We start from the raw sequence: 17,544 nt of genomic DNA on the forward strand, positions 1-17,544 counted from the left end.
AGGATGGAGCAGAGACTCCTATTACTGGACCTGGACCCACAGCGATAAGGCCTAATTGCATCTGTGTCTGCAAAAAAGGACCTCATCAGCTGCTCCAGTTCAGAAGTTTTAGTAATGTCCACCAACCTCGATGACCATATGGATGATGCCACTGATGGGGGCTTGGATAGTTGTTTAGAGGAGCATGACCTTGTCTGCTGCATCTGAGCTGGAGAGGCTCGGAATCAGGGTGGGGAAGGGGAAGAATCCGGCAACCTTTCTGGAGGAGTGGAAGTGCCTGAAGTGCCTCCTTTGACAAAGTCGCTTGGAGTTGGAGATGGTGCCTTGCTGGCTGTCACCACTAATGGAGACCAGCTCTGAAGGGTCAATGCCAATATCAGCGCCAGGGCAGCCAGGGACATGACAGCTGTGGGATCTTCAGATCTGTACAGCTTGAGGTGCAAGTACCAGGTAAAGAAGGAGAAGAGGATCTCTTCCAATCCCATTTAGAAGATTTGGAGTCCCATGGGTGGTGATTCTTCGACCTGGCCTTCAGAACCAAGGAGAAACCACAGCAGAAGAGCAAGAGGGAAGTAGTCCTTTAAAGAACAACTTGGCCTCAAGTACATTAGGGGTTCTGGTCCCAAACCTCTCACAGAGTCCAAGTGTGATGCACCCAAGCAATACATCCACTTCAAATTTGCGTCCTTCGCAGGCAATGTGTGCCCACAGATCACAAATTTGCATCCTTACCAGGCAATGTGTGTCCACAGGTCACACACTTCTTAAAACTCTTATCCATGTTAAATAACAGATACAGAAAAAAACACCTCAAATACTAAAAAATCCTAACACAGAGAGGCAACAAATTAACTAAGCCTAAGGGGAAAAAACACTAAGTTTGCCAAAAAGGTGGGATGTCCGAATGGATGAGACAAAACAAAGCAAAACAGACAACAAAACCTACCTACCTCACTACCTATTTACCTAAGACACAAGCAAAACTAACACTAACTGAATGCTATGGTAACGGATAGCAAAAATCTCACCAAATGCACCACGCTGAAGTACCTATAAAGGAAACCATGAGAAGAGCCAGTACTGAGCTGTTAACTGGAATGGCGGCAAACTAGATTTAGATGTTAGGGTGAAGAATAGGGAGTTGTGGGTATAGAGCCAGGTGAAATTGAAGACTACAGAATTGGCCAGTGTCTGAGCTGAGTCAGATCTGAAATCCCACAGGTTGAAACCAAATGCAGCAGGCAACATCGGATCTAAAGTTTGCATGTCAAATGCAAAATCTTGCCATTGTCAAGACTTCATCTGAGAAATATCACTTAGATTAAACATTTGCAATCTCTTAAAGATCTCTCAGTAGTTTGTAATGGTCTAGTTTCTTCCCAGACTACTACGGTACCTCTTACCTGGGAATTCCTAACACCAAGACTGACAGTACCAGGTGCACAACTCTTCTGCATGGTTACTTATGGATGCATATCATTATTAGCACTTTGCCCCAAGGACTGCACTGGCTCCTTACCCAATACTATATTACATACATGAGCATTTTATTGAACTTTTGGCTGTACGTGGCAAGGCTCTCTCGTAAATGAAAAAAACTGCTTGTCCCTTATCATTTACAATAACTATCATGGAATTACTAATGTTCTAAGAGTGCAGATAGAAAATAATGGTATACAGACATTTGTTTACCAAGGTTGCCATCTTTGAAACTTATTACTATGTTGAATTTCGGGGTGTTCCAAACTGGCCTTATTTAAATGACCCCGAAGACCCATCTTTTTAACCTAGCATTTTCCTCAAGATTTGGCTATGGAATGTTCACTGCTTTTAACATAATGTTTATGTTTTACTTTTAAGCAATTTTATGTCTGTTTTACTAGATCTTAACCCTGTAAATATGTATACTGTTTAACTACATTACTAAAACTGAAGGAAGACATTCACACTTTATTTTAAAAATATTTATTTAGTAAAATTGGTTCTGCTGTGCTTACAGATTTATGTAGCAAGACTTTACCTCCATTTCCAGAAGATGGAGGTTACCCTGACAGTAGCACATAGAAAGCAGATACGAAACACACCTCAAAACTCAAGTGTTATAGACAGTAGTGTACACAAACTTCATCAGTACACCTGTATAACTTTATGTGCACACGTGAAATGTACATTAAATTTATTATCTGACTGTCATCCATGTGACATATGACAATTCCACCAGTGACCTTAGTTAACTAAGCTGAAGGTAAAAAGGAAGGATGATGAGAGGAGACAATGACTAGCTCTAAAGTTCTTAGGAAAGGTGAGTGAGGATCCATGGTGCTATAATCATTAACATTTGACCAGTACTCTCTGCTGACACTAAAGACTACAATGTCTCTAAGTCAGCACTGAAAATCATGCTCTACTGCAATACATATAAGCAGCAGTATGCAGTCTGTTGCCTGATAAAACAGTGACATAACAGTAGTGCAAGACTTGTTGTGGGAACATGTCATGGTGGAGGCAGAGCAGCTTATGTACTTCTGATAGCTGTTGTGCACCCTAGTATGAAACAATCCTTAAGCTGACACAACTTACAGCTAGTTCCAATGGCAGTGAGGGGAAAAGTACTGAGAATGTAAGGATCCATCCTGATCATTTATGGGCATCCTTTAATATCAACAAGGGACATGAAACAACCACAGAGAAAAATATGTATCTGAAGACAATTGATGCAAGCTGGGCTACTGGGAGTGCCATCTAGTGTGTGGGGGGTAGTTCTATGAAAGTTCCCATCTGAGTGAAACAGTCAAAGATTATTTTACCTTGGCTGCTGTACATATTTTGTTAACAGTGTTTGTAGCGATTACCAAAATTGGTTCAAGCATCTTTTTTCAGACCAAATGAAGTCACCAGTTGAAAAGAACAACATATTGCTGTTTCTTTCAAGATTGTTCATTACACCTTAACATTCAGGCATGGCCCAAATTGAGACACACACACACAAAAGGATATCCAGCAGTGCAGACACTTTCAATAATGGCAACAGAATGCCAAAAGATTACTTCCAATACCAAACAGATCTGAAAAGTAAAGTGAATACAGGTAGCACCCCTTTTTTCGTAAGCCCAGTGGCTGCAGAAGTTTTATTACATCTCGGTACATAACTATATGAGGTTATGTTCTAGAGTTTCATTCAAACTGGATGCAGGTATGCTTCCTGCCCATCTTCTCTGTTACCCTTTGGAGGGTTGGTGGGATGGGACTCCTCCTCTCCTACATCCTGTTTATCTCTTTCTGCCTCAATCCAGTTCTGATGGCTGATGGTTTTCTTTGGTCCATGAGGAGGAGGTCCAATAAGTGCTTCTATGTCATCATAGTTTATCACTTCTCTTTCCAATAAAGTATTTGCCAGCTAGTAAAAACAAAAAAAAGTTAAAGGAAAAGGAAGATAGCGCACACTTACTTTTTTAATGTCACACAATGAAATTAGCAATCAGTGGAGGTTATGGTAAATGAATGAAATCCATCACTGATGTTAAATACACAACTCAAAAATGAGCAAGCAACAAAATCACCATATAAATTTGAACCATAACAGAAAGAGTACCCTGTGTTACTCTTGCTATTCATTTATATTTATCATTTTCTGCTAAATATATCAGTATGGCCGGACAATGCCAATTTGCAGAATAAAGGCTCAAATGAGATTTGTCACATACACAGCACCATATGAAATACTTACACAAATAGAAAGCTTAATTTACATTACAACATATGCCATATTTAGTGAGACATAAGGCAATTTATCTATATTACATTCAATGGTTGTACAATGTAAACTACTGATATTCCAATAAAGTATATATTATTAATGAGACATATGAGTAAATGTAAAAAGAGAACACAAGAGTAAATTATGTATAAACATTATGATTCAGGACTTTGCTACTATGAAATATTTCTGTAATTTTAATTGGCTATCAGAGGGGAAAAATACACCTTTTTGTTACTATATTTAATTTATAGTGACTGTCATCTTTAGCATGCACTGGAGTGATTTCACTGCTGAACCTCAAGTGCCTGGGATGAAAATTAGCATCTCTAAATTAGAGATCATGGGTCTCTCCTGGAATATAGTAAATTACACTCTCTAGGATGGGGAGGGCTGCTACTCCCATGTGGAGGATTTTAAGTATCTTGGATTTTTAGGTTACAGGGGGATCAGAAAGATGGCTGCAGTAGTGTCAATAATGCAAGAATTATAACCAGACTGTTATGATGAAGCAACAGCCAAGACATAGGCTGAAGTTCTCAATTATATACGTTAATCATTACGCCCATCCTCAAATATGGTCATGAATTTTGGGTAGTAACTGAAAGGAGGAAACTGCAGATGCAACTGGTAGAAATAAGTCTTTTTGTAGGATAAATGGATTCACCCTGCATGACACAAAGTGAAGAACCTAGATATCTGGGAGAACCTTGTGGTACAGCCACTGCCTCACATGTACACTGGAGTCAGCTGAGGTGGAGTGGGCATTGTTTTATGCTCCTCACTGTATGCCTCCTACTGGAGGTATACCAGGGACAACTTACTGAATGGAGGCCCTGGGGCAGACTTGGGATGTATTGGATAGGTTAAATCTCTCAGCTTGTATTGACATTTGAGAGAATGAGCTGATGAATTTTGATGGGAATAGGGAACTCTCATCTACCCCACTCAGCCTGTTGCTAGTGAGGCCCTAACAATGGACAACTACTTTACAAAATGAGGATAACAGAGTAAGAAATATAGAAGTATGTGTCATTCTTACTATAAAGCAAGGGAAATGTCACAAGGGGCCTGCTTACTATCTGCTGCTACAAAACAAGTTTGAAAATGTTATGGTGGGGTCCACGGGGTATGCCTATTACCAAATGGAAACCAACACCTTTTCAGCAACCCTGGGTAAAGCAAACAGGTTTCAGGCACTGTACTACATTATATGATCTTGACTACAGGAATTGCTTAAATTACCAAGGACTAGATTCTTTGGGCACTGTACTAATCAGCAAGGGAAAAGCAGCACAGGATTGTCAAGCAAGTGGTCAGCTGGTAGCAAAGCTTGGTTCAAAACAGGACTGCAAACAGTGTCAAACAAAAAAAGATAACATTTAAGACCCAAAAGATAATGCCATTGCTATGTCACTAGAAAAATAGAAAATAAGCACCCCCCCCCACAGAATGGATAAAATGGGGTGCTGCTAGACACAGGTCCAAATCAAAGAGGTACCGACTACAGAATGAACTGGCACCCCACCTAACCACCATGTTCAATCATAGCCTCACTTCAGGCTTTGTGCCCACTGAATGGTGCACAGCGATGGTTATCTCACTCCACAAATGAGGAGCCACCACGGACTCCTGGAACTACTGCCCCATTAGCCTGAGCCTGGTCTGCAAGGCCATGGAATGCATCATCATGGAACTTATAAACAAAGACATTGGTAATCTCCAAACTCTGGACCCCACCCAGTTCGGGTTTGTAAAAGGCAGATCATGTCTTCTAAACCTGACTGACTTCTGTGAAGCAGTCACCAATGCCGTAGGTGAGGGTACGGTGGTTCACACAGCTTATCTAGATCTCGCCAAGGCTTTTGACACCATCCCCCACTCTGGAATTATAGATAAACTCACTAAACTAGGTATAAATCCCTATGTTCCAAGATGGGTTTCCAACTGGCTCACTGACAGAACCCACACTGTGAAAGTAGCAGACTCCAACTTCAGACCAGTGACAAGTGGAGTACCACAGGATTCAGTCCTGGGTCCTCTCCTGTTTGTTATTGACTTTTCTGAAGTATAGACTAACACAGGTGGTCTTTGGCTAACAAAGTTCACAGATGACTGCAAACTAAGAGCCATAACTGAAACTCCTAACGATGTGGACATCCTACAAAAGGGTCTCACTGAGACAGATGCCTGGTGTCAAAACCATGGCCTCAAGCTCAATGCCAAAAAGTGCATTGTCATCCCCTTTGGTAAAAACTCTGCACCCATGAGCTACCACATAAGTGGTAGTCTACTTAACACCGAAAGTGTGATAAGAGACCTTGGGACACAGGTGGACGATAGTCTCTCCTTTGATAATCACATTGCCACAGTAGTCAGGAAATTCTTCTATGTGGCACACCTCATCACAAAAGGTTTCTCATCCAGGAAAAAATAGGTCATTGTTCCCCTCTACTCATCACTCATTAGACCCATTATAGAATACAACGCCCCTTTTGGCATGTACCTCACAAGACATCTACAACAACTGGAAAAGCCACAGAAATAGCTCACAAAGAGGATTACTGGCCTCAAACAGATGACCTACGCAGACAGTCTTAAAAAACTCCAGCTTTACTCCGTCGCATATCGCCTACTCAGAGGTGATCTCTGCCTAACATACAAAGCTATGTCAAACCCAGAGCTGATGGACATGCTCCACTTACAGAAATCCCAATCATTCCGAGCTACACGCTCTAGGGACCTAAACCTTGTCACCACAATAAACAGAACATGCTGGAGGGATAGATTCCTGTCCCAGAGGCTTCCCATACTCTGGAACAAACTACCTGTCTATCAAACAAAGCTCCTCATTAGCAGTCTTCAAGAACAATCTTGATGATTGGATGGGAAATAGGAAATTCACTCCGGGGATCACCTCTGTGGTTCTGCTCGACAGGGGCACAGGAAAATAATTTTCTTGGGTGGCGAAAGCCAGGGTACCTTTTTGGCTAGGCTTGTATAGGCCCTAGGGCCGATAGTCTAGTACCTACAGAGGTAAAGCAAATAAGACATTACACAAGACTGAAAAAACAAAATGAAAAGCCTTTTTTGGTTATGAATAGCCAGAGATTAAGATGCTAACATTCAGGAAATGTAATATATACAAAGGAATGAAGGCAGAATATGAGCTAAAACAAGTCTCAAAGAATCAGGAAAAGAAATGTCAGATGGAAAGGACTGCAATTGAAAATAATTAAAAATGTCTTGCAAAGTTTAAGAACACAGAGATGGGAAGTAGCAAAGCTTCAAGGGGTAAGAGGGTAGTATATGGGTGGGTGGAGAAAAACAGTTCTAAATTAACATTTCGAACTTTGGTGCAGATAGAATCAGCACAGTTCGATTCATGACTTCAGAAGTATTAAAAATAATGGGAAAGCCCAGCTCTCTGGTATAGGGGGACAAAGACTTAAATATGCCTTAATCAAGCTGAGTTCAATTAAAGGCTCAGGCACTGAAAGAGCCTAGCAGGAGGAGGGAAGGAGTAAGTGGCAAAATACCAGCTCACCTTCCTGGAGGGAGGACTGGTAGTTGTGGTGGCTGTTTCACCACATGCAAGTCAAAGATATTTCAACTTAGCTTACCAAGCCAGTAATGGGAGCCCTCAGCATGTAGGCGGCAACGCACACACGCACACAAATGTCAGTCAGCCTTCTTGGTGATGCAAGCATCCGTGTGCCAGTAAGGGTCAGGGTTGAGCATAAAAATAGAAAAATAAATAAATTAAAGCACAGAGGATGGTCTCTAATAAGCTCTCACACTATGGGAAACAAAAGGGCTGAAAGATCATAGATAATGAACAGCTGACAAACAGTTGTTGGGGACAAAAAACAAATACAAAAAAGATGAGGGGAAAGACATAGGGGATAGCGACGGTCACAGTAAACTATGCAACAGGGTATTGCACAAAAATTGGTTATGCATAGCTACAGTGGATATAAAAAGTGTACACAACCCTGTTAAAATACCAGGTTTTTGTGATATAAAAAATGAGGCCACAATAAATCATTTCAAAACTTTTCCCACCTTTAATGTGATCAATATGCTGTACATGTCAATTGAAAAACAAACAAATCTGTAAGGGGAAAAAAAATAAAAAACGTACAATAAGTTGGTAGCATAAGTGTGCACACCCTTAAATACTTTGTTGAAGCACCTTTTGATTTAATTACAACATTCAGTCTTCTTGGGTAGGAGTCTATCAGCATGGCACATCTTGACTTAACAATTTTTTTTCCACTCTTCCTTGCAAAAGCGCTCCAAATCTGTCAGAATGCGAGGGCATCTCTTGTGCACAGCCCTCTTCAGGTCACCCCACAGATTTTCTATTGGATTAAGGTCTCTGCTCTGGCTGAACATTCCAAAACTTTAATTTTCTTCTGGTGAAGCCATTATTTTGTTGATTTGGATGTATTTTTGTGGTTCATTGTCATGTTGAAAGGTGAAATTCCTCTTCATCTTTAACTTTCTAGCAGATGCCTGAAGGATTTGGGCCAGAAGTGACTGGTATTTGGAACTGTTCATGGTTCCCTCCACCTTGCCTAAAGCCCCAGTTCCAGGTGAAGAAAAGCAACCCCAAAACATGGTACTGCCACCACCATGCTTTATCGTGGGGACTGTGTTCTTTTGGTGATGCGAAGTGTTGTTTCTGCACCAAACATACCTTATGGAATTGTGGCCAAAACATTCAACCTTGGTCTCATCAGACCATAACACATTTTCCCACATGCTTTTGGGAGACTTCATGTATTGTTTTGCAAATTTTAGCCGGGCCTGGATGTTTTTCTGTGTAAGAAAAGGCTTTGGTCTTGCAACCCTTCCCCATAAGCCAGACATATGGAGAACATGGGAGATTGTTGTCACATGTAGTACACAACCAGTACTTGCCAGAAATTCCTGTAGCTTCTTCAGTGTTGCTGCAGGTCTCCCTCCCTGACCAGTTTTCGTCTTTTCTTTTCATCAATTTTGGAGGGACGTCCAGTTCTTTGCAACGTCACTGTTGTCCCATATTTTCTCCACATTTTGATGACAGTCTTCACTGTGTTCCATGGTATATCCAATGCTGTGGAAATTTTTTTGTACCCTTCTCCTGACGGATACCTTTCAACAATGAGATCACTTTGATACTTTGTAAGCTTCAACAATGAGATCCCTTTGATACTTTGTAAGCTCTCTGGAAACCATAGCTTTTGCTGTAGCAGGCAACGGAGTAAATGTCAGGAAAATCCTACTAGGACAGCTGAAGTTTATTTGGGATTAATCAGTCTCTCTTTAATTGATGGCAGGTGTGTACCCAGGAAGACTGAATGCTGTAATTAAAGCAAAAGGTGCTTCAACAAAATATTAGTTTAAGGGTATGCACACTTATGCAATCAGCTTATTCTACATGTTTTATTTTTGATATTTTCCCCTAACAGATTTGTTTGATTTTCAACTGAATTGTACAGGTTATAGGTCACATTAAAGGTGGGAAAAGTTTTGAAATGATTTATTGTGGTCTCATTTCTTTATATCACAAAAACCTGGCATTTTAACAGGGGTGTGTACACTTTTTATATCCACTGTAGACAGAGATGGAGAAGTGCAGTTTAATGAGCACATGAGTCAAATGAGGACTATGGAAGGCAGGCCATGATTCACAGTCATCAGACATGAAATGGTATAGCAATAACCCACGTCTGGGTGTGGATAATGCTGGATTTACCCATGGCTGGTGTGGTTTGGTCACGAGGGCGAAGCCCGAGTGGCCAAACAAAGACAACCGTGGGTAAATCCAGCATTACCCACACCCAGAAGTGGGTTATTGCTTTTATACAATGACATTTAAGAAAAAAATTTACTTTTCTTAAATAATGGCATTGTATAATGCCTCCTTGCTGCCCTTCCGCAGCTGTCTGGTATTCTGTGGCTGTTTTGATGTACTGCACATGCATATGCTTACGCAGTACATCAGAGCAGTGGGTGGAAGCAATGGAGAAAGCAAGATCTCCGTTGCTTTTTACAAAGTGTCACGCTATGTTAAAGGAGTTTAACATAGCAAGACAGCTTTAAAAAAAGCAACGGAGAAAGCAAGATCTCCGTTACTTTTTTTAAAGCTGTCTTGCTATGTTAACATAGCGAAACAGTGTTTAAACAGCAACAGAGATCTTGCGTTCTCTGTTGCTGTAAAAGACTTATACTAATGGAAAAAGTCGACTGGCCCTTTTTCCATTAGTATAAGTCTGATTTACAATCTAAACACGGACCAATCAGCGTGCACGTTTTGGAATGTTAATGGGGGGTCGTTGTATAATACAGGTGTTTTCACTGGAGTGTAAAAAGCTGCAACACTGCAAAAGCAAAATGCTTACACTAGTAATGGTCATCCTTTAGCAGCATTCATTTAGCAGGTTTAGTAGTTTCCCCAAGTCATAATATACCCATCCATTCCAATGAAAGCAGTGAAGCCAGAGTAACACTGCATCACCTTATAGACTTGCAGATCATGGACCTCTTTTGAGTGGACAGAGACATTATATGAGTGATGACATATGTATGGCCCTCAAACTGGAAAAAGAATGTATGCACTTCCCATACTAGCAGACACCAAGGTTTAAGGACAAATCTTATAATTCCAATTACAAAGATCTTCCAAAGACAATCTAGATATCTCACAGGTCTGTGAAATATTCAAAATGTGACAGCAGTCCGTTAAGGAACATCAGAACATTTGCTTTCCCAACACTGCAGAAGAGATGGCCACCATCATGATGGCTTTTTAATCATCTGCCTCCCTAAACTGCTGGGAGCTACAGATTGCATTCATGAAGCAATAACGGCTTCACATGGTGTACACCAATGGTTACATCAACAGAAAGTGCTACCTCTCCATCACCCGCCAGTGTGTGTGCAACACGCAGGGGCTCATAACCCGTGATTCTACACACCAACCTGTCAGTACCCATGATTCCCACGTAACATATAAATTATCTGTATCACCATTTCTGGTAATAGTGACATCCTGCTGGACGACATAGTAGATAACTGCAGGCATACATCAGTGCACCTGCATAATGAAAACCACAAACAGTTTGCAGTCCTGTTTCTATTTTCACCCCTGCAAGTCTCTTAATATGTTGCAGGTTATGCAAGATACCTGGTGGAACCCATATGGAATCCATAAAGCATGACTTTACATCAAACAGCCAAAGTACCACAAAACGACCAAACCATAAAACAAAAGCTGGAACAGGAAACCAAAAAAAATGCTCCAAATAATCCAAAAATAGCGTAATAAACCTTTTAATTACCGCTTTCGTCCAGAGACTTCTTTAGAATGTCTCTGGACGAAAGCGGTAATTAAAAGGTTCATTACGCTATTTTTGGATTATTTGGAGCATTTCTATTCAACTTTGTTATGACTTTACATCAGTATAACATTGCCCATGCTCAAACCAGAAATATCAGAGTGTACATGTTTGGCCTGACAAAAATTCTGGTTTGCTCCCTGGACCAGCCAGCTGTTTGCAGCATGCTTCATAATATGATCATCAGGATACAGGCAGCCCAGCCAGTCAATGCTAGGACCTGCCACACCTACAAAAGAGGACCTGTCACAACTATCACCACATCATCCCCCGGAGGTGACGATCACAATGACAGACAGCATCCAACAGTCACACCATTCTTACCAGACATCATTACGCACAGCCTAGCACACGTGAACCAGCAACACCTAGTTCACCTCTATAGGCAGAGCAATGTCACACAGAGCAAAATGATGCATATAGTATTCTCAAAAGGCTATGGTGGCAGCATATCATTGAGTTACACTGTGAAAAGTACAGTTTTGTACCTACCATAAATGTAGATGTTCGAGGATCCCATTGCTGCAGTCCTTACTATTGGGTATAGTCCGCATCCAGTCGGCCCGAATACCAGAGTATAAGGCTGACGTCGGTCAGGACGCATTAGACTGACGTCAGTACGTCAGGGTACTAATGCGCATGACCGACGCCATATCCTCAGTCTTTTCTTGCCCCAGATGTCAGAAGACCCTAAAAAGACAAGGCCCAAAATACCTGCACCAAATATATGTACAGTATATACAAGAATATATACAAAAAATATATGCATGTAACCTCACCTACACAACCACCCCTAAACACAGAGGGGAAGGAGGGAGGGTAAATTGGACTGCAGCAATGGGATCCTCGAACATCTACATTTATGGTAGGTACAAAACTGTACTATGTTCTTCGTTCCCCATTGCTGCAGTCCTTACTATTGGGTAGAATCCCAAAGCAGAGGTAAGGGAGGCTGGCAAATCATAAAGAAGCAGGAGCTGACAACATGCCTTGCAAAACAGCTGTGGCAAAACCAGCCCTAGACTTAGAGTAGATAGGAAGGTGATAATGCTTAGAGAAAGTATGCACTGAACTCCAAGTAGCTGCTTCCAAAATATCCTTAGTTGCCACCCCCCTTAGAAATGCTGTTGAAGTGGCAGTAGCCCTAGTGGAATGAGGCCTAATCCCAGCTGGAATCTCCTTGCCATGATGGGAATAACAAAATGCAATGCAAAAGGCAATCCACCTAGAAATAGTTTGTTTTGACACAGGCTTGCCCTGTGAATTCAAAGCAAAAGAAACAAACAACTGCTGAGACTGCCTAAAATCCTTAGTCCTGCTTAAATAATAACGTAATTGCCTGTGTACATCTAAAGTGTGCAAAATCTTTTCCCCTTTATTTTGGGGGTCTGCATAAAAGTAGGCACATGAGTACTTTGCTTTGAAGCCACAGTAGAAACCGCGTTAGGCGTAAAGCAAGCAGTAGTCCGTAATGATACCCTATCCTTATGGAAAATCAAAAATGGCTCTACTGCCATAAGGGCCTGCAACTCAGACACCCTTCTTGCAGAAGTAATAGCCAACAGAAAAGCAGTCTTCCATGACAAGTATTTCAATTCAGCAGTAGCCGCAGGCTCAAAAGGTTGTAGAGTAAGTTTCTCCAACACAAAATTGAGATCCCAAGCAGGAGTAGGAGCTCTACGTGGGGTCTTATATTCTTTGCCCTCTAAGAAACTGCTTGAACAAAGGATGCGAAAACAATGGTGGGTCACAATCATAGTGAGCTGTAATTGCTGCAGCATGAATCTTAATGGAAGAGAAGGACAAACCTTTGTCCAATAACTCAGTAAGGTATTGAAGAGCCACACTCAAATTAGGCTCATAAACCTGCAAATTCTTTGCTGTACTCCAAAATAAAAATCTCTTCCATTTTTCTGCGTACACTTTCCTTGTACTAGGTCTTCCAGCTTCCATAATCACATTTAAAACTTGTTGAGGAAGTTGAGACCTGCTGTGTTTCAACACAGAAGATGCCAGGCTGTTAGATGAAGAGAGTGAAGCTTGACATTGAGCAGATGACCATCCTTCTGAGATAACAGATGAGGAATCAGAGGTAAAGGCCATGGAGGCTTCCTTACCAGACTCCGTAGTAGTGGGTACCAGTGTTGCGAGGCCAATCTGGAGCTATCAAAATCATCCTTGGCCTGTCTTGTCTGACCTTTAATAGTACCTTTGGAAGAAGAGGCAGAGGAGGAAAGGCATACACATGAAGGTTTTCCAACTGAAAGACAGAGCATCCACTTTCCAAGCTGTGTGATGAAACCCCTTTGTGCAATACTGTGGCAGCTGGTGGTTTAGTGGAGAAGCGAACAGATCTATGTCTGGAGTTCCCCATGACACTGTCAATTTTGAAATACATGAAGATCCAGTTTCCACTCGTGGGGATCCATGATTTGTCTGCTTAACACATCTGCTAAGGAGTTCTGTGCTCGGCAGAAACCTTGCCTGAAGAGTTAGTTGCAAGCTTAGCAGATCTCCCATAAAATCATTGCTTGCCTGCATAGAGGATAAGAATGTGTTCCCCCTTGCTTGTTGATGTACCACATGACAGTTGTGTTGTCTGTTAGAATCAACACCTGCCCTGGAAGAAGTAACTCCTTGAAAGCCATTAATGCAAACTGGACTGCTAACATCTCCTTCATGTTGATATGTAGATGCTGTAGTCTGGCAGGCCACTTGTCTTGTATCCACTTTCCATTTAGATGAGCTCCCAAGCAATGTCCGAGGCATCTGTCGTTAAAATCTGACTCGCCTCTGGCCGGGTCACAGAGAGTCCCTTGTTTAGGTGACATTCCTGAGCCCACCACATAAATTCTTTTTGAAGGCAAGGTATTATTTGAATGACAGTGTCCAAATCCTGGCAGTGCTGTGTCCATACATTTTTGAGATACCATTGTAGCTTCCTCATATGCAGTTTGGCATTGGGAAGCACCAGAATACAAGATGCCATGAACCCTAATGCTTGAAGGACTGTCCTTGCAGTCAGCACGGACTGATGAGATAGTTGATGGAAGTAAAGTGATAGACTCTTTTGTTTGTCCGGGGTTAAAAAGGCCATCTGGGCTGCTGTATTCAGTCTCACACCCAGAAAGCACATGTCTTGAGAGGGTACTAGACTGGACTTTATTTCGTTCACAGAATACCCTAGGCATCTTAGCACTGCTATGACATGTTCCAGATGCTGTAGAAGGTCTTCCTTTTCTTGAGCCAGAATCAGGCAGTCGTCCAAGTAAGGATAGATTTGAATTCCTTGAAGCCTGAAGTAAGCTATCACTGGAGCCAGAACCTTTGTGAATACTCTGGGCGCAGTAGATAAGCCAAAGGGCAATGCAGAGAACTGATAATGAGAATTTCCAGCTCGAAACCGCAGATACTTCCTGCAACTTAGCCTTATAGGCACATGAAGGTAAGCTTCCTTGAGATCTAAAGTTACCATCCAGTGATCTTTGCCCAGCAGAGGTAAAAGCTGTTGTAACGTCAACATCTTGAACTTGGGAATGTCCAGAAAAGTGTTGAGGAGAGATAAATCCAAAATTGGTCTCCACGTGTTCCCCTTCTTTGGTACTAGGAACAGGCGAGAATAAAATCCTAGGCCCCTTTCTGATACAGGGACTGGCTGAATGGCCCCTATCTGTAGCAACTGAGAAACTTGCTTGTGAGCCTCTTTTCTTTGTGGAGGAGGAACGTCTGGCATGCCTTTGAAAGGGGGCATTGTATGGAAATAAAATCTGTAACCGTGGTGAATGATATCCAACACCCATTTGTCTTGAGTAATTAAATCCCAATTTTCTTTGAAAAGAGACAGTCTTCCTCCCAAAGGAGCTGCCAGACGGGAATCTACTGGCAGCTGAAAAGACAGGTCATTGGGTCTGTTTACGAAAGGACTGACCCCTGCCCTCACCAGAAGTCTGAGCAGGTGAACTCCTGTTCTAGGCCTAAAAGAACCTTGAGCCCTGCCCCTACCACGTCTAGACCTACCCCTAGACTGGGAATCATAAGCAGGATATGTCCACCCCTTAAGCAGGCCAATTTCTACTAAACTTCGGTGGCTGCACCTGCAAAAAATCTTTAACAGTTTGCATAGACTTAGCTTTGTCCTCCATTTTCTTTAAAACTGCTTCCACAGGCGATCCAAACAACACATCAGACTGTAAAGGAGCATCCAAAATCCTTGTCTTAACATGCTCAGCTAAATTCTGATCCTTCAACCAGGCATGCCTGCGAAGAACAGAACTAGTAGCAGCCACCCTCGAGGAGGCCTGTACAGCATCAAAACCACATTGCAAAGAATGCTTACCCACTTGTTCAGACACATGAACCAAATCCAGCAACTCTTTACACTCAATACCTTCCGCCAAAGCATCCACCTTAGATTTCAATTGTGAAAGGAGATAATTCTGATATTTTAGCATGTGAAACTGACAATTCAATGCTCTCATGGCTAGAGTGGAAGAAGTATACACTTTCTTTCCCCACCTATCCAAAGCCCTTGCCTCTATCAGTGGGAACAGGAATTTTAATCACAGAAGCTTTAACACCTTTAGGCCCTTGAGAAATAGTTTCTGGGTCCGCCCGAGGACTCTTAAACAAATACTTATGAGCTTCGGGCACCCTATAATACCTATCAGGCTTAACAGGAGCAGGAGGCAAAGAGTCAGGGTTCAGGGAAGCCTCTGCAAAAACATCTTCCACCACATTCAACACAGGAGGAATAGCTAAGGGCCTATGCTGGGGTAAAAACAAGAATTCCCTAAGCCTTTTCCTGGAATCAGAGTAATCCTGGCCTTCCCATTTAAAGTGCTCCCTCATGGAATGCAGAGTCTCTGAAAATGAGAAATCCTCAGGAGGAGAAGCTGTAGGAGTGGAATCATCCACATCAGAATCAGAGTAAGTAGGATACTCCTGCAAGTCTTCCGCAGAAGACTCTGAAGCCTCTGAACACTGTTCAAAACTATCAAACTCCGGTTCCACCCTAGGCCTCTTATCAGGCGGGGCATAGAACCTCTAATCATAGTAATCAAATCTTCTGCCATTTTAAGCATATGTTTCTTAGGTACAGAACCCGAAATGCTAGGAGAAGCCCCCACTGAAGCTGAAGTAGGCCTACCTCTCAAAGAAGTTTTGGCAACAGAAGGAGAGGCTCTAACTACCTTGGGAAGAGAGGGAAGAACAGTCACCTGAGAAGCCCCCTCAGCCTGGCCTACCTCCTGAGAAGGCACATCCTGTAACAGTAAAGTTTCTGCCTGGGACTCCATGGAAACTCCTGGCAAAACCTCTGGCTCCACTGAGCCTTCTAAAGAACCGCCGTCCGGGACTGCGGTTCATCAACCCTAGGCTTCGCTGTTTTGTCCTTGCGCTTCTTGGGCGAAGCGGCGTCGGAGCATCCGGCGGCATTTTATAATTACAACGCTTCCCAAACACTAACCTGGCACAGTCTAACCTCCTCTTAATAGTGCGTTTGTTAAACCTAGCACAAGAGCGGCAACCAACAACGTCGTGCTCAGGCCCTAAACAAGGTATACACAAGGTATGGTAATCCCTATGAGGTATCTGTTTCCCACAAGAAATACAGTTATTCACTTTTTCTGACATCCGGTAAAATACTGAGGCAAGAAAAAACCAAAATGTTCCCCAACGGGGTACTTAGCCAACTCTGTTTCGGTCTGAAACTCCGGTTTCGGAAGTATTTCAGAACGCCAACCTGCACTCGCAAAACTGCTTCTGCATCGGACCATGCGGCAAAAAAGACTGAGGATATGGCGTCGGTCATGCGCATTAGTACCCTGACGTACTGACGTCAGTCTAATGCGTCCTGACCGACGTCAGCCTTATACTCTGGTATTCGGGCCGACTGGATGCGGACTATACCCAATAGTAAGGACTGCAGCAATGGGGAACGAAGAACATCAGATATTGTCTGCATCTCAAACATGAAGGATGGTGATGTGGGTTATATCATAATTTGTATAGGTCTCTAAGGACACACAATTTATGGCTGTCTTCTACACAACTGGGGGTGGTAGGGTTAACTGATCAATACAGGAGGAGAAATGGGCCATAAGACAGTCATCAGTGTCATACATGAACTCGGTTGACCAGGAGGGTGAGCCATCACGGACTTCTGCCAGTTTAATTTCTACAAATCTTTTTGCGTTTCTAATATCACAACAGGAATAGAACCCATTCCTAATTCAAAGTATGATTAAAGTTCAGGAAATCAGTATTGTTTCAGTCTTTGATTTTAATCAAAAGTGCTGTTCGCAGCACCAGCAGTGTGCTAAGAACTAACCCCTTCTGCAATTCATACAGAGTTACACGTACGGAACTAAATATGACTGTAAATTCATTATTTTTAGACCCATT

At 42.2% G+C, this 17,544-nt stretch overlaps 1 protein-coding gene across 1 annotated transcript in view; it reads right to left on the bottom strand.

Annotated features, from left to right (window-relative positions):
• Window positions 1-1,949: 1,949 nt before the first annotated feature.
• Window positions 1,950-17,544, bottom strand: part of SPG7 (SPG7 matrix AAA peptidase subunit, paraplegin) — an 898,665-nt gene continuing 883,070 nt past the window's right edge. The window contains exon 15 of the mRNA XM_044081590.1: window positions 1,950-3,397. Coding sequence (XP_043937525.1) covers window positions 3,179-3,397 — 219 coding nt within the window. The 3' untranslated portion in view covers window positions 1,950-3,178. The remainder of the gene's footprint in view (window positions 3,398-17,544) is intronic.

The sequence above is a fragment of the Protopterus annectens genome, chromosome 8.part1 (assembly GCF_019279795.1).
Source record: "Protopterus annectens isolate FY-2018-M chromosome 8.part1, PAN1.0, whole genome shotgun sequence".
Taxonomy (NCBI): domain Eukaryota; kingdom Metazoa; phylum Chordata; order Ceratodontiformes; family Protopteridae; genus Protopterus; species Protopterus annectens.